Source organism: Hoplias malabaricus, chromosome 9, assembly GCF_029633855.1.
Source record: "Hoplias malabaricus isolate fHopMal1 chromosome 9, fHopMal1.hap1, whole genome shotgun sequence".
Taxonomy (NCBI): Eukaryota; Metazoa; Chordata; class Actinopteri; order Characiformes; family Erythrinidae; genus Hoplias; species Hoplias malabaricus.
In genome coordinates this window covers 2652953-2673292 of record NC_089808.1, presented here as the reverse complement: position 1 = coordinate 2673292, position 20340 = coordinate 2652953, and the positions used below count along the sequence as shown (strand labels likewise).

Here is a 20340-nt window from a genome sequence, read left to right as displayed (position 1 = left end):
AGAAAGACATCGGAAAGCTTGTTTCTATTGTTCATGATTTTGGAGTAATTTCAGCTGCGAGGGTGAATTGGAACAAAAGCGAAGCTCTTGCAGTAGGACAGTGGACCGGGGACTGCCTTCTTTACCGGGTAATTTAGTCTGGAAAAGAGGGGGGATAAAATATCTTGGGGTTTTTATTGGGGATGACACCGTGCAGCAGAAAAACTGGGATGGTGTGATTGAGAAACTGATGGGACGGCTGTCGAGGTGCAAATGGATTCATGGACAACTATCTTTCAGGGGGAGGGTGTTGGTAATCAACAACCTGGTGGCATCAGTGTTGTGGCACCAGTTGTCCTGTGTGGATCCTCCTGTGGGCTTATTGTCGCGGATACAAGCGCTCCTCGTGGACTTTTTCTGGGACAGGCTCCATTGGGTTCCACAAGGTGTCCTTTACCTTCCCAGACAGGAAGGCGGGCAAGGCCTGGTGCACCTTGCGAGTAGGATGGCGACTTTCCGACTGCAGTTCCTGCAGAGACTTCTGGCTGGCCCTGCTGATCTAGTGTGAAGAGAAGTGGCCTGCACCATCCTGCGCAAGGTCGATGGACTCGGTTTGGACACTGCACTGTTTTTTACAGACTATAAAAGACTGCACCTTGCTGGATTACCTCTTTTTTATCGGGGGCTTTTTAAAATGTGGGGACTTTTTAAGAAGCACAGACTGGAGACTACTGCCTCACTTTTTTGGCTGTTGGAAGAGCCAATAGTAAAAGGGGCTCAGTTGGACGTGTCTGGAGATGGTGTACCGGGCCTTGCTTCAATGCTCAGTAACTCTGGAACAGTGACATTGCGGGACCTGGTGGGTGTGTTAGGGCCAGGCTTAAAGGACATTCAGAATGTTGCCTCTGTACTGGGGCTGAGGTCACTCCGTCAAGCTGAAACCATCACTGACTTGTGGAAGGACAGGCTGTCCTTGGAGGAACTGTCATTGTTGGAAAAGTACAGTACTGGGAGTATAATGCCCAACAAGGGGGACCTTTTCCCATGTACTGCTCTTACTCCTGACTTAAATGGAGCATCGGGCTCTTTGTTAGAGCTCTCGGGCCTGCGGGACGTGGACCTTCACACTGTGTCAGGCCGTGTTTTATATGAATGCTGTGTTAAAGTGTTGAATAAAACTGTACTGAATGGACGACCTGACACGGTGTGGAGGGACAAGCTGGGGGTAGGGACGGAAAGGCAGCCTGTCTGGAGGGTTTTATATAAACAACCCCTAACTAAGAGGTCTGGAGATCTCCAGTGGAGGATCCTACATGGGGTCATAGCAGTGAACTCTTTTGTGTCTGTGATAAATCCAGAAGTCAATGATGGCTGTGCTTTTTGTGGACTCAGAGAGACCATCTTTCACTGTTTTTTAGACTGTTCAAGGCTTAAGTCCCTTTTTCTGACACTTGAGTTTTTATTTTTGAAATGTGGGGAAATTTTTAACCCTTGTGCTTTTATTTTTGGGGCTGGGTATCGACAAAAAGACCGTGTTAAGTGGCAGCTGCTTAATTTCATAGTGGGTCAGGCAAAACTGGCGATATACAACTCCAGGAGAAATAAAATGGAGGACAGATCTGGTCAGGAGGTTTTACCTCTGTTCTTGTCCCTGGTAAAGTCCAGAATTTTCTTTGAGTTTGGTTTTTACAAAACTCTGAATAACATTGAAGGTTTTGAGCTGGAATGGTGTTGTAATGATCTCCTGTGCAGGGTTGAGGAGGGAGAGCTGATCTTCGCAAGCCCTTTGAGTTGAATGCTTTAATTGATACTGTGTTTATGTCTGTGATGTTGTACTGTGTTTGTTTACTGTTATATGTGTTTATGGATGGTTGAATAAATGTTATGTTTTTAAAAATCAAAAAAAAAAAATCTCTCTCTGTCTCTCTCTCTGTTTCGCTCTCTCTCTTGTTCTTTCTCTCTCTCTCTCTTGTTCTTTCTTTCTTGCTCTCTCTCTCTCTCACTCTCTCTCTCTCTTGTTCTTTCTCTTGCTCTCTCTTCTTTCTTTCTTGCTTTCTCTCTCTCTCACTCTCTCTCTCTCTCTCTGTCTCTCTCTCTCTCTGTCTCTCTCTGTCTCTCTCTCTCTTGTTCTTTCTCTCTCTCTCTCGTTCTCTCTTACTTGCTCTCTCTTGTTCTTTCTCTTTTGCTCTCTCTCTCTCTTTCTCTCTCTCTCTCTCTTGTTCTTTCTTTCTTGCTCTCTCTCTCTCACTCTCTCTCTCTCTCTCTCTCTTGTTCTTTCTCTTGCTCTCTCTCTTCTTTCTTTCTTGCTTTCTCTCTCTCTCACTCTCTCTCTCTCTCTCTGTCTCTCTCTCTCTGTCTCTCTCTCTCTTGTTCTTTCTCTCTCTCTCTCGTTCTCTCTTACTTGCTCTCTCTTGTTCTTTCTCTTTTGCTCTCTCTCTCTCTTTCTCTCTCTCTCTCTCTCTCTCTCCTGCCGAACAGCCTGGTGAAGGCCACTTTTTTAGCAGTTGTGAGCTGCTAGCGACTGACATTGCCAAGAGCAAAGCAAGACAAACTAATGCTTTCAACCTAAAAACAAACTCACATTCTCCCTAAACAGTTTCCTCCCTGCTGCTGGCTTTTGTAAATGTACTGCTCTCATTTATTTGACAGCTCTGAAGTCTGACTCATTTTTAAGGCAAAGAATGAGGCATTAAAGTTGCAGGAAATATGCACATGTTCATGTTGTGGTTTATCATCTCTGGAAACCTGTGATTTCCTGCACTTTATCATACACACAGTGACTAAGCCTGGAGGAGGACCAAAAAGCCTTTTAAAGGAGAAGTTCAGGGAAAAATCCCATTTATACGATTTGGCTTGGACTTCACAAGTGTCTGATCACTTAAGACATGTGCTTTTGCCCCCCCCCTCCCTCCCCCTTCCCCCTTACATTAGAGCATTGTCCTATTTTAATAAATTGACCTTTTCAATGATACAATACATTACTCTTGTCCCCTTTGGTCTTTATACATTACACTTAAACCTCGAGACTTGTTCTTCAGTAAAGTTTAGGAATTGATTTCGAATGTTGCTTTGTAAAGTGTGAGTTTGAGACTGGAACTTGTCTCTGCAGAGATAGCTTTGCACATTAAGCATTGGTCATACAAGTGAGCTGATGTATTCACTGAATATACTTTCTCTCCGTCTTTGATTTGCTCATTTTTCCACCCCTCCAGAGCCTCAGCTGAAAGGCATTGTCACGCGTCTCTACTGCCGGCATGGGTTCTACCTCCAGATGTTACCAGATGGCACCATGGACGGCACAAAGGACGAAAACAGCTCCTTTTGTAAGTCTTTGCACACGTGCTTTGCTCAGCATGACAGCTCCCATCAGCCTCAGCTGAACTCACACTTTTGAACTTTTCCGCATCATAAAAGAAACGGAAGATGAAAGTTTAGCACCTTCACTCACTGCTTCCTACTGTGGGGCTCTGGAATACGCTTTATGTAACTCTTACTTCCTATTTAATCAAGTGCTGCGTGGTGTGGGCTCTGTTCACAAGCCAACATTTCTTTGTTTACTGTGTCTAGCCCTTTTTTATACAGTGATCTTTCATATTGCCCACATGGGGAAACACTCTCAAACGCGAAACCAGACGGTATCCTTGAAGCTAAATGAAAACTTGAAAGTTGAAACAAAGGTTTGTGTGATTTTTGACACCTATGGAGCATGGAGTTCTATATTTTAAGGCACTTTCCACACAGCGCTTTGGAACCAAAGGGAAAAAATATATATATTTCAGACATGGTTTTAAGTGGATGGTGTCGCTCCTATAAAAAAAGAGTTAAAACTGAGGCTGACAGTTCCTTCAGCCTCAGTGAAAGTTCTGGTCGCAAGTAAGCGTTTGAGTGAGTGCTCCCCAAAGAGCAGTGATGCTGTGTGTTTAATGGGGAAGGCATTTGAAGACGTTTTCCTGCAGAGATGTGGGATTGACTCCAAACTTAAGCACAAATTTAATAAGTCCATCATTGGCTTGGCAAAACAAGACTATGTTACTTGTTTCAGACTTTGATGGCTGCATAGGTCTCCTAACCTTCATACGCAGATTGTTAATAATTAATTCGTTCATTATCTGTAACCCTTATCCAGTTCAGGGTCGCGCTGGGTCCAGAGCCTACCTGGAATCATTGGGTGCAAGGCAGGAATACACCCTGGAGGGGGCGCCAGTCCTTCACAGGGCAACACAGACACACACACATTCACTCACACACTCACACCTACGGACACTTTTGAGTCGCCAATCCACCTACCAACCTGTGTTTTTGGACTGTGGGAGGAAACCGGAGCACCCGGAGGAAACCCACGCAGACACAGGGAGAACACACCACACTCCTCACAGACAGTCACCCGGAGGAAACCCATTCAGACACAGGGAGAACACACCACACTCCTCACAGACAGTCACCCGGTGGAAACCCACGCAGACACAGGGACAACACACCACACTCCTCACAGACAGTCACCCGGAGGAAACCCACGCAGACACAGAGAAAACACACCACACTCCTCACAGACAGTCACCCGGAGGAAACCCACACAGACACAGGGAGAACACACCACACTCCTCACAGACAGTCACCCGGAGGAATCCCATGCAGACACAGAGAGAACACACCACACTCCTCACAGACAGTCACCCGGAGGAAACCCACGCAGACACAGAGAAAACACACCACACTCCTCACAGACAGTCACCCGGAGGAAACCCACACAGACACAGGGAGAACACACCACACTCCTCACAGACAGTCACCTGGAGCGGGAATCGAACCCACAACCTCCAGGTCCCTGCAGCTGTGTGACTGCGACACCTACCTGCTGCACCACCCTACTGCCCCGATTGCTAATAAATATTGTTTTAATCATTTACTGAAGAATTTCCTACCTTTCTGAACTTTTACACCCCTACAGTCCTACAACATCTTTGAGGTCCTCTTTCCCTTTTTTCTGCTTCTTTGTGTAAAGCAACTTTGGGTATTAGAAAGGTGCTATATAAATTTAAAGTATTATTATTATTATTATTACAGAATGCTTTCAGAATTTATTTCAATCTTAAGGGTCATTGTATTTAGTTTTAATTTTAAATGACTGCACCTGTAATGTGCTGTTTTGTATTGTTTCTGTTCTGTGCTCCCCTTGTCATGTGACTGTTTCCCTCTGTCTTGTGTCTGCTTCCTGATTGTTCCCTGGTCATGTGATACTCTTCCCTTGTGTTTCTAGTGTCATGTGTCTTAATTAGTACCCAGGTGTTTCTTGTTTGTGTTGACTACATATAGTCCTTGTCAGTGTTTCCTGTTTTTGGGTCATTATTTTTGCTTGATTGTCCTCAGCGTTGTTGTTCAGTGTTTAGCATTGAGCCTTGTTTTGTGTTTAGCTCTGTTTATAGTTTAGCCTGGTCTTTTGTGTTTAGATTCTTAGCCTCTGTATTTAGCCCTTTTTGTTTAGCTTCCCTTGGTCTAGTTTCCTTTAAATTATTGTAATAAAACCTCCTGCACTTACCTCCTTCTCTTACTCTTACACACCTGCATTATTACTACCCTGGAGGGGGTGCCAGGGACTGCACTGGACTGATTTGTTGAAGGTAACCACAACTGGGCAGGTTTGAAGTGATGGTCGTGCATTTGTCACAATGATGTTAGTTCACTCACACACATGCAACCTGCATTTATCACAAACACAAATTTACAATGCTAGGTAATTTAGGTTTGCAGTGTTCTGTAAAGCTTTTTAAAGTGCTCAGTGTTCATTTGAGGCCCAAATATTCATACATCTATTAAGATGGACACACACCGAGGATGGCCCTATTACTAGATCAGTAAATTACAGGAACGCTCAAATTATGGCAGGGCTCGAGGAAAGGCTTTGGATTCCAACTGTGATTTTTCTTTAAGCACAAAAAAAACTTCAGCCCCTATTCCAGGTAAGGCCCTGCAGCTCACCTTCAGGCCCATCAGTAACTGCAGGCTTGTCAGGTGTCTGTGAGATAAACCCATTATAGAGATAAGAGCCAACAGCTCTGTGTACTAAACATCACCGTCTCAGAAGTTGTTTCTGTCGCCTGGGACTTGCCCTTGGGATCTTAGTGAAGAGTTGAAGGTTTGTGCTTTCTTTGCATTTCTGTTTCTCCACGACAAGTAAAAATTAGCCAGAACATATTTTGTGGCAGATCTTTTCTATTGGGGGGGGGTGGTGGTGGTCTTGGTTTTTAAGTCTAATCACAGAGTATGAGTACAAAGTCATTTAGGCTGTCAGATATAGAGAACTTATGAATTTGTTATTACTATATGATAAATATAATACCATAATTTGATAATGATCACGAGGGTGGCACTGTGGAGCAGCAAGTAGTGTCTCTGTCACAGCTCTAGGGACTTGGAGGTTGTGGGTTTGAGTCCCGCTCCGGCTGTCTGTGAGGAGTGTGGTGTGTTCTCCCTGTGTCTGCATGGGTTTCCTCCAGGTAACTGTCTGTGAGGAGTGTGGTGTGTTCTCCCTGTGTCTGCATGGGTTTCCTCCAGGTGACTGTCTGTGAGGAGTGTGGTGTGTTCTCCCTGTGTCTGCATGGGTTTCCTCCAGGTGACTGTCTGTGAGGCGTGTGGTGTGTTCTCCCTGTGTCTGTGTGGGTTTCCTCCGGGTGACTGTCTGTGAGGAGTGTGGTGTGTTCTCCCTGTGTCCGTGTGGGTTTCCTCCGGGTGACTGTCTGTGAGGAGTGTGGTGTGTTCTCCCTGTGTCCGTGTGGGTTTCCTCCGGGTGCCCTGGTTTCCTCCGACGCTCCAAAAAAAACACGTTGGTTGGTGGATTGGCGACTCAAAAGTGTCCGTAGGTGTGAGTGAGTGTGTGTGTTGCCCTGTGAAGGACTGGCGCCCCCTCCAGGGTTTATTCCCTGCCTTGCGCCCAATGATTCCACGTAGGCTCTGGACCCACCGTGACCCTGAACTGGATAAGTGCTTACAGATAATGAGTGAATGAATGAATGAATTTGATCATGAGAAGTTCTCAGGAAAGTCATGCTAACTGTGTTCTGAATCTCCTTCTTTGCTTTTAAATAGTGAGAAATTTCAAACTGTCACTGTGTGAGGGATCGGCCTTCTGTTTATACTGTCTCTCTCTCTCTTGCGTTCTCTCTCTCTCTCTCTCTCTCTCTCTCTCTCTCTCTCTCTCTCTTGGCGGGTGGTGTTAGAGGTGCTTGCTTCCACACCGTGGGTGGGCATCAGGCTCATTATGCGCTACACTGCGGAGTATGCTAACGAGCTCCAAAAAAGGCTGACTCAGCAGTGAGATGGACTAAATAATTAACATGCACACAGTTTAATTTGCGTCTGGAAACCTTTTCTAATACTGTCTGGTGGTAGGATTACGTTTTCCATGATGTAGTAGTGTAAGGTTCCACAATTTATTGGCAGTAATGAAGATGAGCAGTGAGAGAAACATCACACACACACACACACACACACTTCTGGACCTTCTGTGTTTGTTTACACTCCCATCACTCAAAAGTTAACATCCTAACCTTGTAATTTTTCACTTTTTGTGCCATTTAAAAGTTCTCCATCAGTTCCCGAGAATACAGGCCCTCTATTTTGGGGATAAAGACCATGCTTGTAGTTGGCCATGTTTACCATCTGCTCATGTGCTGCTACTCCAGTGTCCCATTCTATTGAGAATGCTGCCCTATAGAGTATACATTAGCTGTATAAGTGACAGTATGGATTTTGTTTGCTACACTTCCGCCACTCTCTTCCCACAGCACTTTTCGCTCTCTCTATAACTCTTACTTGCTTTTTCCGATCTGTCTTTGTTTGCCATCTCTCTCTCTCTCTCTCTCACACACACACACACACACACACACACACCAGACATCCACCAGTAAAGACTCAGAGGCAGCTCTCCAGTCACCTGTCAGGAAGGATATGTCATCTCTTTATTTCTTTGCCTTCCCCTGTCCAGTCTCGGTCCCTTCATGCCCCTGGCTGCCCATCCAATCTAAATACAGAATCAAGCCACGAAGGCGTGCCAAGCCCAGGGCCATATGCAACCACCCACACACGCACGCTGCAAAACTCCTTTTAAAGTACAGTTGACCGTTGAAGTTGTCTTAAGGACACTGTAAAGATGAGAGCACTTTCTCTTTTTTTCCCTCATGGCCACAATTAAGCTGAGAGGCAGTATATGGCTGGCTGTAGCTTGGCTGGCATTGGCCTCTGTCCAGAGCGATTACATGCTGCGGATTGCTCACCTCGGCCAGTTAAGGACTCATTTTACTACAGCCGTCATGTCTTATTGATCCCCACAGCCCCCTACCCATGACCTTCACAACCTTCCGTCATGCACTATGTTCGGGATGAGCTGATGGTCAGCATCTTGACAGAGCTACTCTCCCCAACAGAAGGCAGCTTATCTTACGTAGGGAGGGCTTCTACAACACACTGCAATTCACACTTTAAATGAACCCTCTGGAAACTAGGGCTAGCCCAGAGTATTTGGGTATTCAGATATTTGTAAGTTGAATAGGTATTTATTTATTTTTATTTTGAAATATTGGATTATTTTTTTACATTCATTCATTCACTCATTGTCTGTAACCCTTATCCAGTTCAGGGTCGCGGTGGGTCCAGAGCATCTCTGGAATCATTGGGTGCAAGTCAGGAATACACCCTGGAGGGGGCGCCAGTCCTTCCCAGGGCAACACAGACACACATATTCACACCTACGGACACTTTTGAGTTGCCAATCCACCAACTAACGTGTGTTTTTGGACTGTGGGAGGAAACCGGAGCACCCTGAGGAAACCCACGCAGACACAGGGAGAACACACCACACTCCTCAGACAGTCACCCGGAGGAAACCCACGCAGACACAGGGAGAACACACCACACTCCTCACAGACAGTCACCCGGAGCGGGAATCAAACACACAACCTCCAGGCCCCTGGAGCTGTGTGTCTGCGACACCTACCTGCTGCACCACCGTTCCGTCCATTTTTAAAATTTTTTAAAAATGTATTTATTATTATTTTTTTAAATGCAAGCGATTGGCCGTAATGCAGTCCATCACTAAAACAGTGCTCTGTTGTACTTCCACAACCCCCAATTCACCTATATTCAGGCTTATTCAGTCAATATTAATGCTTAAATGGCCTGAAACGCACTAAAACAGCCTACTTTCAACAAAGCAGTGACCCCACTTCTGAAATTTTTAATGATGCGTTATGGGTCCGTACATTCTAGCTGTATCTCTCTGTGTGCTGACTAATGTATATGCCACAGTCATCCCGACCAGTAAAGAAGAACCGAGAAGGACAGAGTGCATTGTTTACGATTTTGGATTAAACATTAGCGATGGGAAGGGAATACTGAAATGCTCCTTCCTTCAGCGTATCTAATTAAGCTTTCAATCATGATACAACTTCCTCTAGCACTTGTCTATTGAAAGCCTGTGAGGAAGCAACCCATCTCTGTGAGTCTAACCTCTGTGAAAACGCACTCAGACAGGTCTGTGATTGGGGCATGCCTTAGGAACAGCTGGCCTGGTGTTGATGGGTGTTTAATCATAGTGTGCCCCGTCAGGTGGGGGTCTGGCACAAACACCTCCAGTCTCCACCCTCCGGAGGAGCCGGCTGCTGATTATATAACACGGTAATGAAAAGGCGCAGGAGGCAGAAGAGCAGGGAACTGTGTGTCTGTGTCAGAACAGTTTGAGAGACTTCTTCGTGTGAATGTGTGAAGGAGGGAGTGAGAGGAGAAGGGAGGGACATTTTGTGCCACAGAGAAAAGAACAGTCCCCAGATTTGACAGTTGTTCAAAAAAAGTAATGCATAAGGAAATGTGGTTTGAGATGCCAGCTTATCTGAATGAGTGAATTGGCAGGTGGAGGGTAAGCTGATGGATGAATAGATGGATGGATACAAACTAAGAAGTTCTGACCTTGTAAAAATGTATGAAGTGGGCAGGGAAGTAAGGGATCAGGAAAAATTCAAATAATGATAACATTTATTAAATGTAGACATATGAGGTTATAACGGACATACAAGAACAGGAAGACATTGGCTGAAGATTTCACAGAGGAGAGATGAGTAGACTGTGTCTAGCTAAATAATTGACATACATATTAAAATGATGTTATATTTTAATTGTATTTATCCTAATTTTGTTTCAGGGAAATGTATTGATCTGATTATTTTTGTATTTAAATTATATTTATATGGCATTTGACAAACTTCCTCCGGGTGACTGTCTGTGAGGAGTGTGGTGTGTTATCTCTGTGTCTGCGTGGGTTTCCTCCGGGTGACTGTCTGTGAGGAGTGTGGTGTGTTCTCCCTGTGTCTGCGTGGGTTTCCTCCGGGTGACTGTCTGTGAGGAGTGTGGTGTGTTCTCCCTGTGTCTGCGTGGGTTTCCTCCGGGTGACTGTCTGTGAGGAGTTGGTGTGTTCTCCCTGTTTCTGCGTGGGTTTCCTCCGGGTGCTCCGGTTTCCTCCCACGCTCCAAAAACACATGTTGGTAGGTGAATTGGTGGCTCAAAAGTGTCCGTAGGTGTGAGTGAATGTGTGTGTTGCCCTGTAAAGGACTGGTGCCCCATCTAGGGTGTATTCCTGCCTTGCGCCCAATGATTCCAGCTAGGCTCTGGACCCACCGTGACCCTGAACTGGATAAGGGTTACAGATAATGAATGAATTAATGAATCATTGCAGTGTCACTTATGACAGCAATATAGTTGATAGTTGGATGAATTAACCTTTCATTGAAGTTCTGATGACGATGCTCATGTGTGTGAATGTGGCTGATATTGACCCTTCTGCAGTGATCTGAGGAGGAGACACACTTTATCACCCTTTGTCTTTAATGGATGTGTGGGCTTAAATACAAATGCAGTGTTAATATTAAACACACTGACACGCAATTAAAAAAACATAACAATATAAAGTTCTCTTACTTAAATATTTTTTTGTTTAGATGTGTGAGTGTCAGATTATTAGATGCCACCTCTGCTGTTGTGTTTCCTACTTGCCACAGAGACAATTTGAGAGGCTGGTGGTCAATGGAAAAATGAATGTGACTGAATTGTGTTTAATTTGCTGTAATTTTCTAGAGGCAGTAATTGTAGCTTTCAATCTATGAGGGAGCAACAGAGCTTCACATCTATGAACAAACCGTACTGTTTGATTGTAGATTCCTCAGTGTGAACCCTAAGCCAACCTGGACTAAAATGTAACAATCTGTTTTTGGTTAGAACCAAATGAAGAAAACTAAAAGTTTAAACACAGCTTTGTTAGCAGGGCTCTGTTGTTGGGATTTGCATTGCTTTGGTGATAAATGAATGTGTGACAGGTAAGAGTTAATGAAGTCAAAGCAGTCTAAGGTTTTCTCAATAAAGTGACAATTTATAACCTGAGAAAGTATGGTCTGTCTCTGCAGCAATGGAGAGACAAACTGGTACCTGCCACTAGTTAGCCACCTTCATTATGGCTAAAACAGAGATGATTGCTCTAAGACTCTAAGCTCAGCTTCCCCTAAAATGTCAAAAAATAAGTGATCAAATATATACTGTTGTGTGTACATGTCATTGAATAAATATGCACTACAACGCACTCAACTTTTGTTCAGAATCAGCTTCTTATCACTGGTAAAGACGCGGCTTTCTTCTCAATCATTCCCGCAGCTTCACAGTGCTTTAAACAGTGTCCACAGAGTTCAATAGCGAAGCAGCAAAGTGCAGCGAAACGAGACGAGTCATTGGATAAATGCTGGGCTTTGTCCCGCCCATCGGACGCTCAGCGTCTCTGGGGGTCTATGGGGCAGTGGGCTGGCCTCGTCTGGCCCGGACGCTCAGCTTCTGCATGATGATTGGATGATCTGTCTGAGGCTGAATCCCTTTTTGATTGACAGCGAAATGAGCGAATCAGCGATCCTTTGGTGTAAAGATCCGTGGGAGCACAGGCGGACACACTTCACATGGGCCAAGGCCGTTTAAGCCTAGCTCTGCTGGACATTGAGAGGACACTAGTCAAGTCCCTGGAAAAGACGCCTTGTTGGTACGACAGGGTCACAGATCATTTTCTTGAAGAGGAACAAAGGGTAGAATTTACGTATAAATAAACCGACACATTTTATGATGTAGGCCGCAACTGAGCTTCCCCTCCTTGAAAGACCAGCATCCGCCACTGGGCTAAAAGTATTGCTAAATACTAAACATAGCACACCTAATTTCACATTTAACAGCCTCACAGTAGCTTTTATAAGATCTGGCAGTTACCCACAGCAGGTATTAGCCAATTAATCGGAGACATACCTACAGCAAATGGAGTAGTAGTGATTGTAGTGCTCTAATAGAACTTCAGCTCCTAGAAACTGGGCTCAGCAAAGTTCTCACCAACGAGAGATACAGTGATTCAGGGTAAAGCCATTTAAACATAATGACTGTGCCCAGTAAAAATGGCACCTCCATTTTACACATGCATGTGCAGAATTTGAATAACTTTATTGGTCATTTCAGCTATACACAAGTGCACAGCGACACAAGATAAATGCCAAATATATACAGGAACACATCCTTCCTCTTATTTAGCACATAATTTATTGCGTTGTTTGTCTTGCCGAAACACACACACACACGCCATTTTTCAAAGCACTTAAATTAATCTAGTAGTTGGTGCTCACTGAATGTAATGCCTTGAGAATTAGGAGTAAAAAGAGACAGACTTATCTATTATCCAGACTAAAGTGTGTGTAATCCATCCAGAGAGAGAGAGAGATGATGATGACGGTGATGGAGCTGGACAAGATTATTATTATTATTTTTAATCATCGTCTTTTACACAGCTTTCCACTTAAGTTGAGGCAATTTTAGAAGTGATTTGCAATTAAGATCACAGTCAGATCTGAGATTATTCTTTCTTCTCATTTGCTGTCTGATGATATGGGAGTTCATTCAAGGTCTAAATTCTTCAGAGTTGCTTTTTAAATCTGCGTCTGTCCCGTGGAGACATTTTGCTTCTGGCAGTTTGGCACTACTGCTGGAGTCGACGTGTCACTCAGGACTTTCTCATGCCTTACAGCTTCAGTCAACATTCTTCCTAAAAACATGGGCACAACACAAGCTGGGTCACAGAAACAGGCTTAGAAATAAACACACACTGCCATAAATGTCACAACAAATTGTGTCACACACTAAATTAAGTCCCCGCTTCTGAAAGACATGAAATCCTATAGAACATGGCTGAAAGGATTACTGTCCTACAAAGCTAGGATGTAAAAAGATGGCAGCCTTTGTGTGTAATGTCTTAAAGGATCGAGAGCATCGTGTGTCTGATGTGGGCTGACCTTAGATGATTTCGTAAATGAATAAAGGAACGATAAACTCAGTTATTAAACATTTTATTATTATTATTTTTAACGAAATGTTGATTATACATGATCATGTTTTTGAGGGATTTCATATCTGCAGTCTAGGTATGACTCTCTCTCCCTTCTAATTTTCCCTTTTAAATTTGTCTCTCTCTTTCAGTGCTGTTCAACTTGATTCCTGTGGGTCTGAGGATAGTAGCCATCCAGAGCACCAAGACTGCCCTCTACATTGCCATGAACAGTGAGGGCTACCTTTACACTTCTGTAAGTTATAAATGTTCTGTCATAACACTCATTCATTCATTCATTCATTGTCTGTAACCCTTATCCAGTACAGGGTCGCGGTGGGTCCTGAGCCTACCTGGAATCATTGGGCACAAGGCGGGAATACACCCTGGAGGGGGCGCCAGTCCTTCACATGGCAACACACACACACATTCACTCACACACTCACACCAATGGACACTTTTGAGTCGCCAATCCACCTACCAACGTGTGTTTTTTGGACTGTGGGAGGAAACCGGATCACCCGGAGGAAACCCACAAAGACACAGGGAGAACACACCACACTCCTCACAGAAAGTCACCCAGAGGAAACCCACGCAGACACAGGGAGAACACACCACACTCCTCACAGACAGTCACCCGGAGGAAACCCACGCAGACACTGGGAGAACACACCACACTCCTCACAGACAGTCACCCGGAGGAAACCCACGCAGACACTGGGAGAACACACCACACTCCTCACAGACAGTCACCCGGAGGAAACCCACGCAGACACAGGGAGAACACCACACTCCTCACAGACAGTCACCTGGAGCCTGTCTGACTGCGACACCTACCTGCCGCCCCACAGCACGTTCGAATAATAATAAAAACATAAAATCAACGTTGCTTTAAGACATGGTCATACTAAGTGTGCGTGTCTGATATAAAGACAAAAAAACACCACGGTTAGAAAACGAGCAGTCGTAATGTCTGCCACTTTACGTCAATAATTTGTAGCAAATTGTACCGCTTTTCTACATTAGATGCAAGAGTACAATATATTTTGTCCAGAGTCTACTCTGTAGTGTGATCTAGCTCCAGTCCTGGAGGCCAGCAGGCATTCCACAGTTTTATCTTGTCCCTGCACCTGAGTCTCATCATTAGCTAATGATCAGGTCCGTCTAGTGCTGAGTCAGTGTTAGAGCAGGAGGAACACAGAACAGTTGTTCACAAAACAGTGCAGGTGAGCCTTAAAGACCAAAGCGGCTAAACACTGCTGTGAGCCCAGACTGCACCATGTACTGCTTGTTAATTCTTATGACAGTACTGGCCTTGGCCGTGCAGATATTGCAGAAGACTGAAAAGTGCAAATAAGCCTTTAAAATGTTACAAATGTGAATCAGGCTCTTGAGAGAAACTAAAGCATCCCGTGTTGATTTTTTACTAGTTCAATTTTGTTAGTCGCTGCTCATTGGTTTCCTATAAAATTGAACATATTTCCCCCTCCAAACATGACATAGCCCTGCTCTAACTGTTTATAACAGACGACTGTGTTTTGGTGGAAGTATGTTTCAACTGTCTGAGCTGAATTAGGATTCAACTGCGGTCGGCCGCTATATGAAGTGTGTTTTAGCTGGTGAAGTGACAGCGGCGATAGTTGGAGTGACTACGTCTGTGTGTAGGAAGATTATGTTAAAGTAAAAACAGCATTCACTGGCAGAGGTTTTTTTTCTATAACATTCCACTTGAGTCTGACACACGTCGCCTGTAGAAGTGCTGAAAAAGAGAGAAAGAGCAAACAGCAAAGATGCGAGAGTAAGAAAAACATCCTGTCCCCCCTCTCGTCTTCAGAAAGTCAGTCGTCTGCCTTTTGAAGCAGATCCTTAGACACTTCAAAGCAAAAATACTGCCAGTGTGCACTTCTGTAACTGCAAAGATATGACACACGTAACATATACACACACACACACACACACACACACACACCCTATTCACTATTAAATTCAGCTTGTATTAAAGAATGTTACACAGATTCACAGATGAGCGACACAGAGTTTAAAATGTTCTTCTAGATAAAGGATAAGGACACGATAAGATCAGGAAATTATTTTTTTCTTGAAAAAAACAACAACAACAGGACGATTGGCTCTGATTAATGAGGTTAACAGTAATTGAGAACTATTTATACATTTACACTTATGTTTACAGCTTTTAGCGAATGCTCTTATCCAAAGAGCGTCTCACAAAAGTGCTTAGTGTTCAAACAGAATGTGTATCCTCACTGGTACAAATAGGTTGGCGTCCAATCTCCCCTTGAGCTCAGACACTGCCAGAACAAGAGCCAGTGCTGATAACGAGGAAGAACTAAACGTAGTAAGTGCAATACACGGCATCCATTCATTCATTGTCTGTAACGCTTATCCAGTGCAGGGTTGCGGTCGGTCCGGAGCCTATCTGGAATCATTGGGCGCAAGGTGGGAATACACCCTGGAGGGGGCGCCAGTCCTTCACAGGGCAACACACAGTCAAACACTCACACACTCACATCTACGGACACTTTTGAGTGGCCAATCCACCTACCAACGTGTGTTTTTGGACTGTGGCAGGAAACCGGAGCACCCAGAGGAAACCCACGCAGACACAAAGAGAACACACCACACTCCTCACAGACAGTCACCCGGAGGAAACCCACGCAGACACAGGGAGAACACACCACACTCCTCACAGACAGTCACCCGGAGGAAACCCACGCAGACACAGGGAGAACACACCACACTCCTCACAGACAGTCACCCGGAGGAAACCCACGCAGACACAGAGAGAACACACCACATTCCTCACAGACAGTCACCCGAAGGAAACCCACGCAGACACAGGGAGAACACACCACACTCCTCACAGACAGTCACCCGGAGGAAACCCACACAGACACAGGGAGAACACACCACACTCCTCACACACAGTCACCCGGAGGAAACCCACACAGACACAGGGAGAACACACCACACTCCTCACACACAGTCACCCGGAGGAAACCCACACAGACACAGGGAGAACACACCACACTCCTCACACACAGTCACCCGGAGGAAACCCACGCAGACACAGGGAGGACACACCACACTCCTCACAGACAGTCACCCAGAGGAAACCCACGCAGACACAGGGAGGACACACCACACCCCTCACAGACAGTCACCCGGAGGAAACCCACGCAGACACAGAGAGAACACACCACACTCCTCACAGACAGTCACCCGGAGGAAACCCACGCAGACACAGAGAGAACACACCACACTCCTCAAAGTCACCCGGAGCGGGACTCGAACCCACAACCTCCAGGTCCCTGGAGCTGTGTGACTGAGACACTACCTGCTGCGCCACCGTGCCGCTCCCAGATGTAATCAGTGTAAAAAAAAATTAAAAGTCCAAAATTACTTAATAGTATATTTAGATACGTTTACAAGAATAAATACAGAAAACTGAACCACAGTTTCTCCAGTGCTAATTTAACTTCAACTTAACTTTATCTCATGACTGCATTTGCATTGGTTGAGACAGCGTTGTGGCATCGTTGAAGTTGGTTTGTTTTTGGAAGTTCTCTGCTGACACACAGTAGTGAGTGGAAACATTCTTGGTGTTTTCCTCTGTGTTATGTGAGAGATGCAGAGACTGTCTCTTCCTGTTTGGGTTCTCGGTGCTATTCCCGGATGAAGCTGAACCACAGTTCATAATCCTTTGCTCTTCTTTGCCTTCTTGCTGCTTTGTTTGTTTTGTGTTGTGTGTTACTGCCAGCTTCATCTCTTTAACATGATGGAAGAGAAAAGAACAGATGAAAAGAGAAGGGATGAAAGTGAGGCCACTGATGTGAAGGTAGAATTGGGTGAGCGATGGAAAAAGGAGGACAGTCTTTTTTTTTTTTTTTTTTTTTTTTTTTTTTTTTTTTTTGTGGGGATTTTCTCTATTTTTTTTCACCCCTCTGATGTGGTCCTTTCCCACAGTGAAAAATGGGTTAGCTTTCTTCCAGCCTGAAAATGCATGTTAAGGTAACCTCTTTTCAGCTTTAGAGCTTAAAGCTTGGTGTGGGTGTGGGTGTGTGGGTGCACATGAGAAAGACAAGATAAATGATCTGACTAGTCAGATAGACTTATAAAGGAAATATATGGACTCTTCTTCCATAAATGAAAATTAAAGGCTAAGCACCACTTAATGGACCTCCATGAATATTCCACATTATTGTAGTCACTGACAGATATAAGTATGAATTAAAATGAAAATAGCAGCTTAATTTGCTTTAAAACTGACAATTTTATTAAATTGACGGAAAAACCCGAGCTCGCTACGGAAATTCTCGAACGCAGCCGTGACGTCACTGGTGGACAACAGCTGAACAACGCCGCGGTAAAACACCGTTATGACTGACTGTTATGACAGTATCTAGCTAAATAACCAACATTATTCATGACAATAGCCTAGCAATAAGCTAAACTCAAATGTAGAGGTACCGTTATTCTTGTAAATGTGATCGAAGTCGAACTCGAATTCCTCCGACACTATAAACCTCCGTAATGCAGCTACGTAGCCGAGTATAATCTGAGCCACCGAGTTTAGCGAGTCAAGCTAACGTTAACTAACACCAACTAAAACAGGCGAAGTGAGTGTCCTTACCCTGTTTACCTCCATGTTACAGAGGCTCTTGAACACCTTTCGTTGGTGTCCTTACATGCCCATATTGTTGGAAAAGCGCCAGTGAAATGAGCTACAGATAACGGAGTGAGCGGATCCTTTCCAAAGTGCCCGTTTAAAGTGGACAAATTGAGTCCATTTTCTGGATATTTTGGGATCTTTGGGCCATTTGTGCACAGATGTCCCACTGTACATTGAATGATTGCAGCCAAAAACAACACACCTTTTCCTCATTGTGCATTAAATTAAGTGCAGCTTCTAGAGTGTTGTCCACCATCTACGTCACAAGCAAGACGCCTATTAGAGTTTCCCAACACCGTTGGGGGGGCGGTGACCAACGGTCTTTTAAACCTTATTCCTTCAATTATTGAGAAATAACATGTTTTCTGACTCTCAATAAACACAAGTTAGGAACTCAAACTTCACTGTATTTATTTGTTTGACACTTTCATCTCACTGCTGCTTAGCCTTTAAACACAAACACAACAGCTCGTTTATTGTTTCTGTGATGTCTATTACAGCTTGAGTACATGATTTTGTAGAAACCAGTGTATAACCTGAAAAATCCTCACCTACATTCAGCCCTACTTCCAAAGCCACTGCCCTCAAGCAGCATGTGGCTTGATTAGTCACAGAGAGGTGCACAACTCCTCACTATCCAACACCATCCCTATGTCATGTCTCATTCACACGTAAGAAAACAGCCAACAGCTACACCTCACCTGTTCACACTGGTTTGCCCTCAGCTTCCTTTGTTGAAAGTCTTCCTTCACTGTCTCCGTGTCTATTCAGGAGTCTCAGGGCGATGCATGAATTACAGTTGAGACATGGTGGCCAAATAATATGTGTAATTCTAAGTGGTCCATAAAGGTTGAAAATGGTCCATTTTAAAATAAAATGACCGCGTGAACTTTGGGGAAAACACATTATTTTGTGTAATAAGCACATTGTTAAATTAGAAGAAAAATGCAGGAAGTGGTCATTACTTCTACTGTTATATGTACCACCCTTCAGTAGTTTTAGTTTGTAATTGTGTGTGTGTGTGTGTGTGTGTGTGTCCTTACGCAGCCTTTCTCTCTCGATGGTATCTAACTTCATGCCCATCAATAATTCATGTTTCTCTGTGGTGGACAAAATCAGACATGCTGTCATGGTGTCCTCCACAGAGGCCACAAACACACACACACACACACACACACACACACACACCCCAATTCTGACACGTGCGCACACACGCGGCAAACGCAGCTAACCTCTCTGTCTCTTTGTCTCTTCTTTTTCTCTTTTTTTCTTTTCCTATCTCCTTTTCTTCTCTGTTTCATTCTTGTGATAATAGCCACCAAGGCCGAGTAAATATTTGAACCAAAATACTAACCGTAATATAATTAATATAGTATTTTTATAATACAGCGATGTTTCCTCGCTATTTGCCAGCTCTCCAGTCTGTGTTCTCAAAACCAGTCTAATGTGTTTATGAATCCCAGTGTCTGTAAATGAGTAAAAAAGAAAAGAAAAACTGTCTCATCTGTTATGCTAGGCTCTCTCTCTCTCTCTCTCTCTCTCTTTCTCTCTCTCTCTCTGTCCTCTCTCACTCTCTTCTCTCTCTCTCTCTCTTTCACTCTCTCCCTCTCCTCTCTCTTTCACTCTCTCTCTCCACTTTCTCTCCACTCTCTCTCTCTGTCTCTCCTCTCTCTCTTTCACTCTCTTCCTCTCTCTCTCTGTCCTCTCTCACTCTCTCCTCTCTCTCTCTTTTCACTCTCTCCCTCTCTTTCACTCTCTCCACTCTCTCTCCACTCTCTATCCTCTCTCTCTCCTCTCTCTCTCTCTCTCCTCTCTCTTTCACTCTCTCCTCTCTCTCTCTCCACTCTCTCACTCATTCTCTCCTCTCTCTCTCCCCTCTCTCTCTTTCACTCTCTCCCTCTCTCTCTCCATTCTCTCTCTCTCTTTCACTCTCTCCCTCCCTCTCTCTCTCTCTCTCTCTCTCTCTCTGCTCATGGTACAGGCAAATGGAGTGTCTTTTAGACAATGAAGATAAGTCCAAAGGTTAAATAGCATAAAAATGAAATAAGGATATTGCTCTATTGCTGCTCAATAGGTGGGTAATGTTGACTAATTTTTATTTCTCATCACTGAAGGAGCATTTGTCTCCAAACTCCAGAGACAGCATTAACGAACGTGTTACAAAACAACTGGAGTTACAACTAAGTTTCTGTGGTAACTCAAACACATGTTCCACCTTAAAATGTGGAGTTTCTGAATGTAAACAACTGGGTTTCCTCACATTCTCAGACGTTCCCTTTAAAGAACACTT

General features: G+C 44.3%; 1 protein-coding gene across 1 annotated transcript in view; it reads left to right on the top strand.

The window, feature by feature from the left end:
* fgf11a (fibroblast growth factor 11a) overlaps window positions 1-20340 on the top strand; it is a 97906-nt gene that overhangs the window by 56297 nt on the left and 21269 nt on the right. Inside the window, exons 2-3 of the mRNA XM_066680758.1 lie at window positions 3192-3302; window positions 13513-13616. Of these exons, the coding sequence (XP_066536855.1) occupies window positions 3192-3302; window positions 13513-13616 (215 nt within the window). The remainder of the gene's footprint in view (window positions 1-3191; window positions 3303-13512; window positions 13617-20340) is intronic.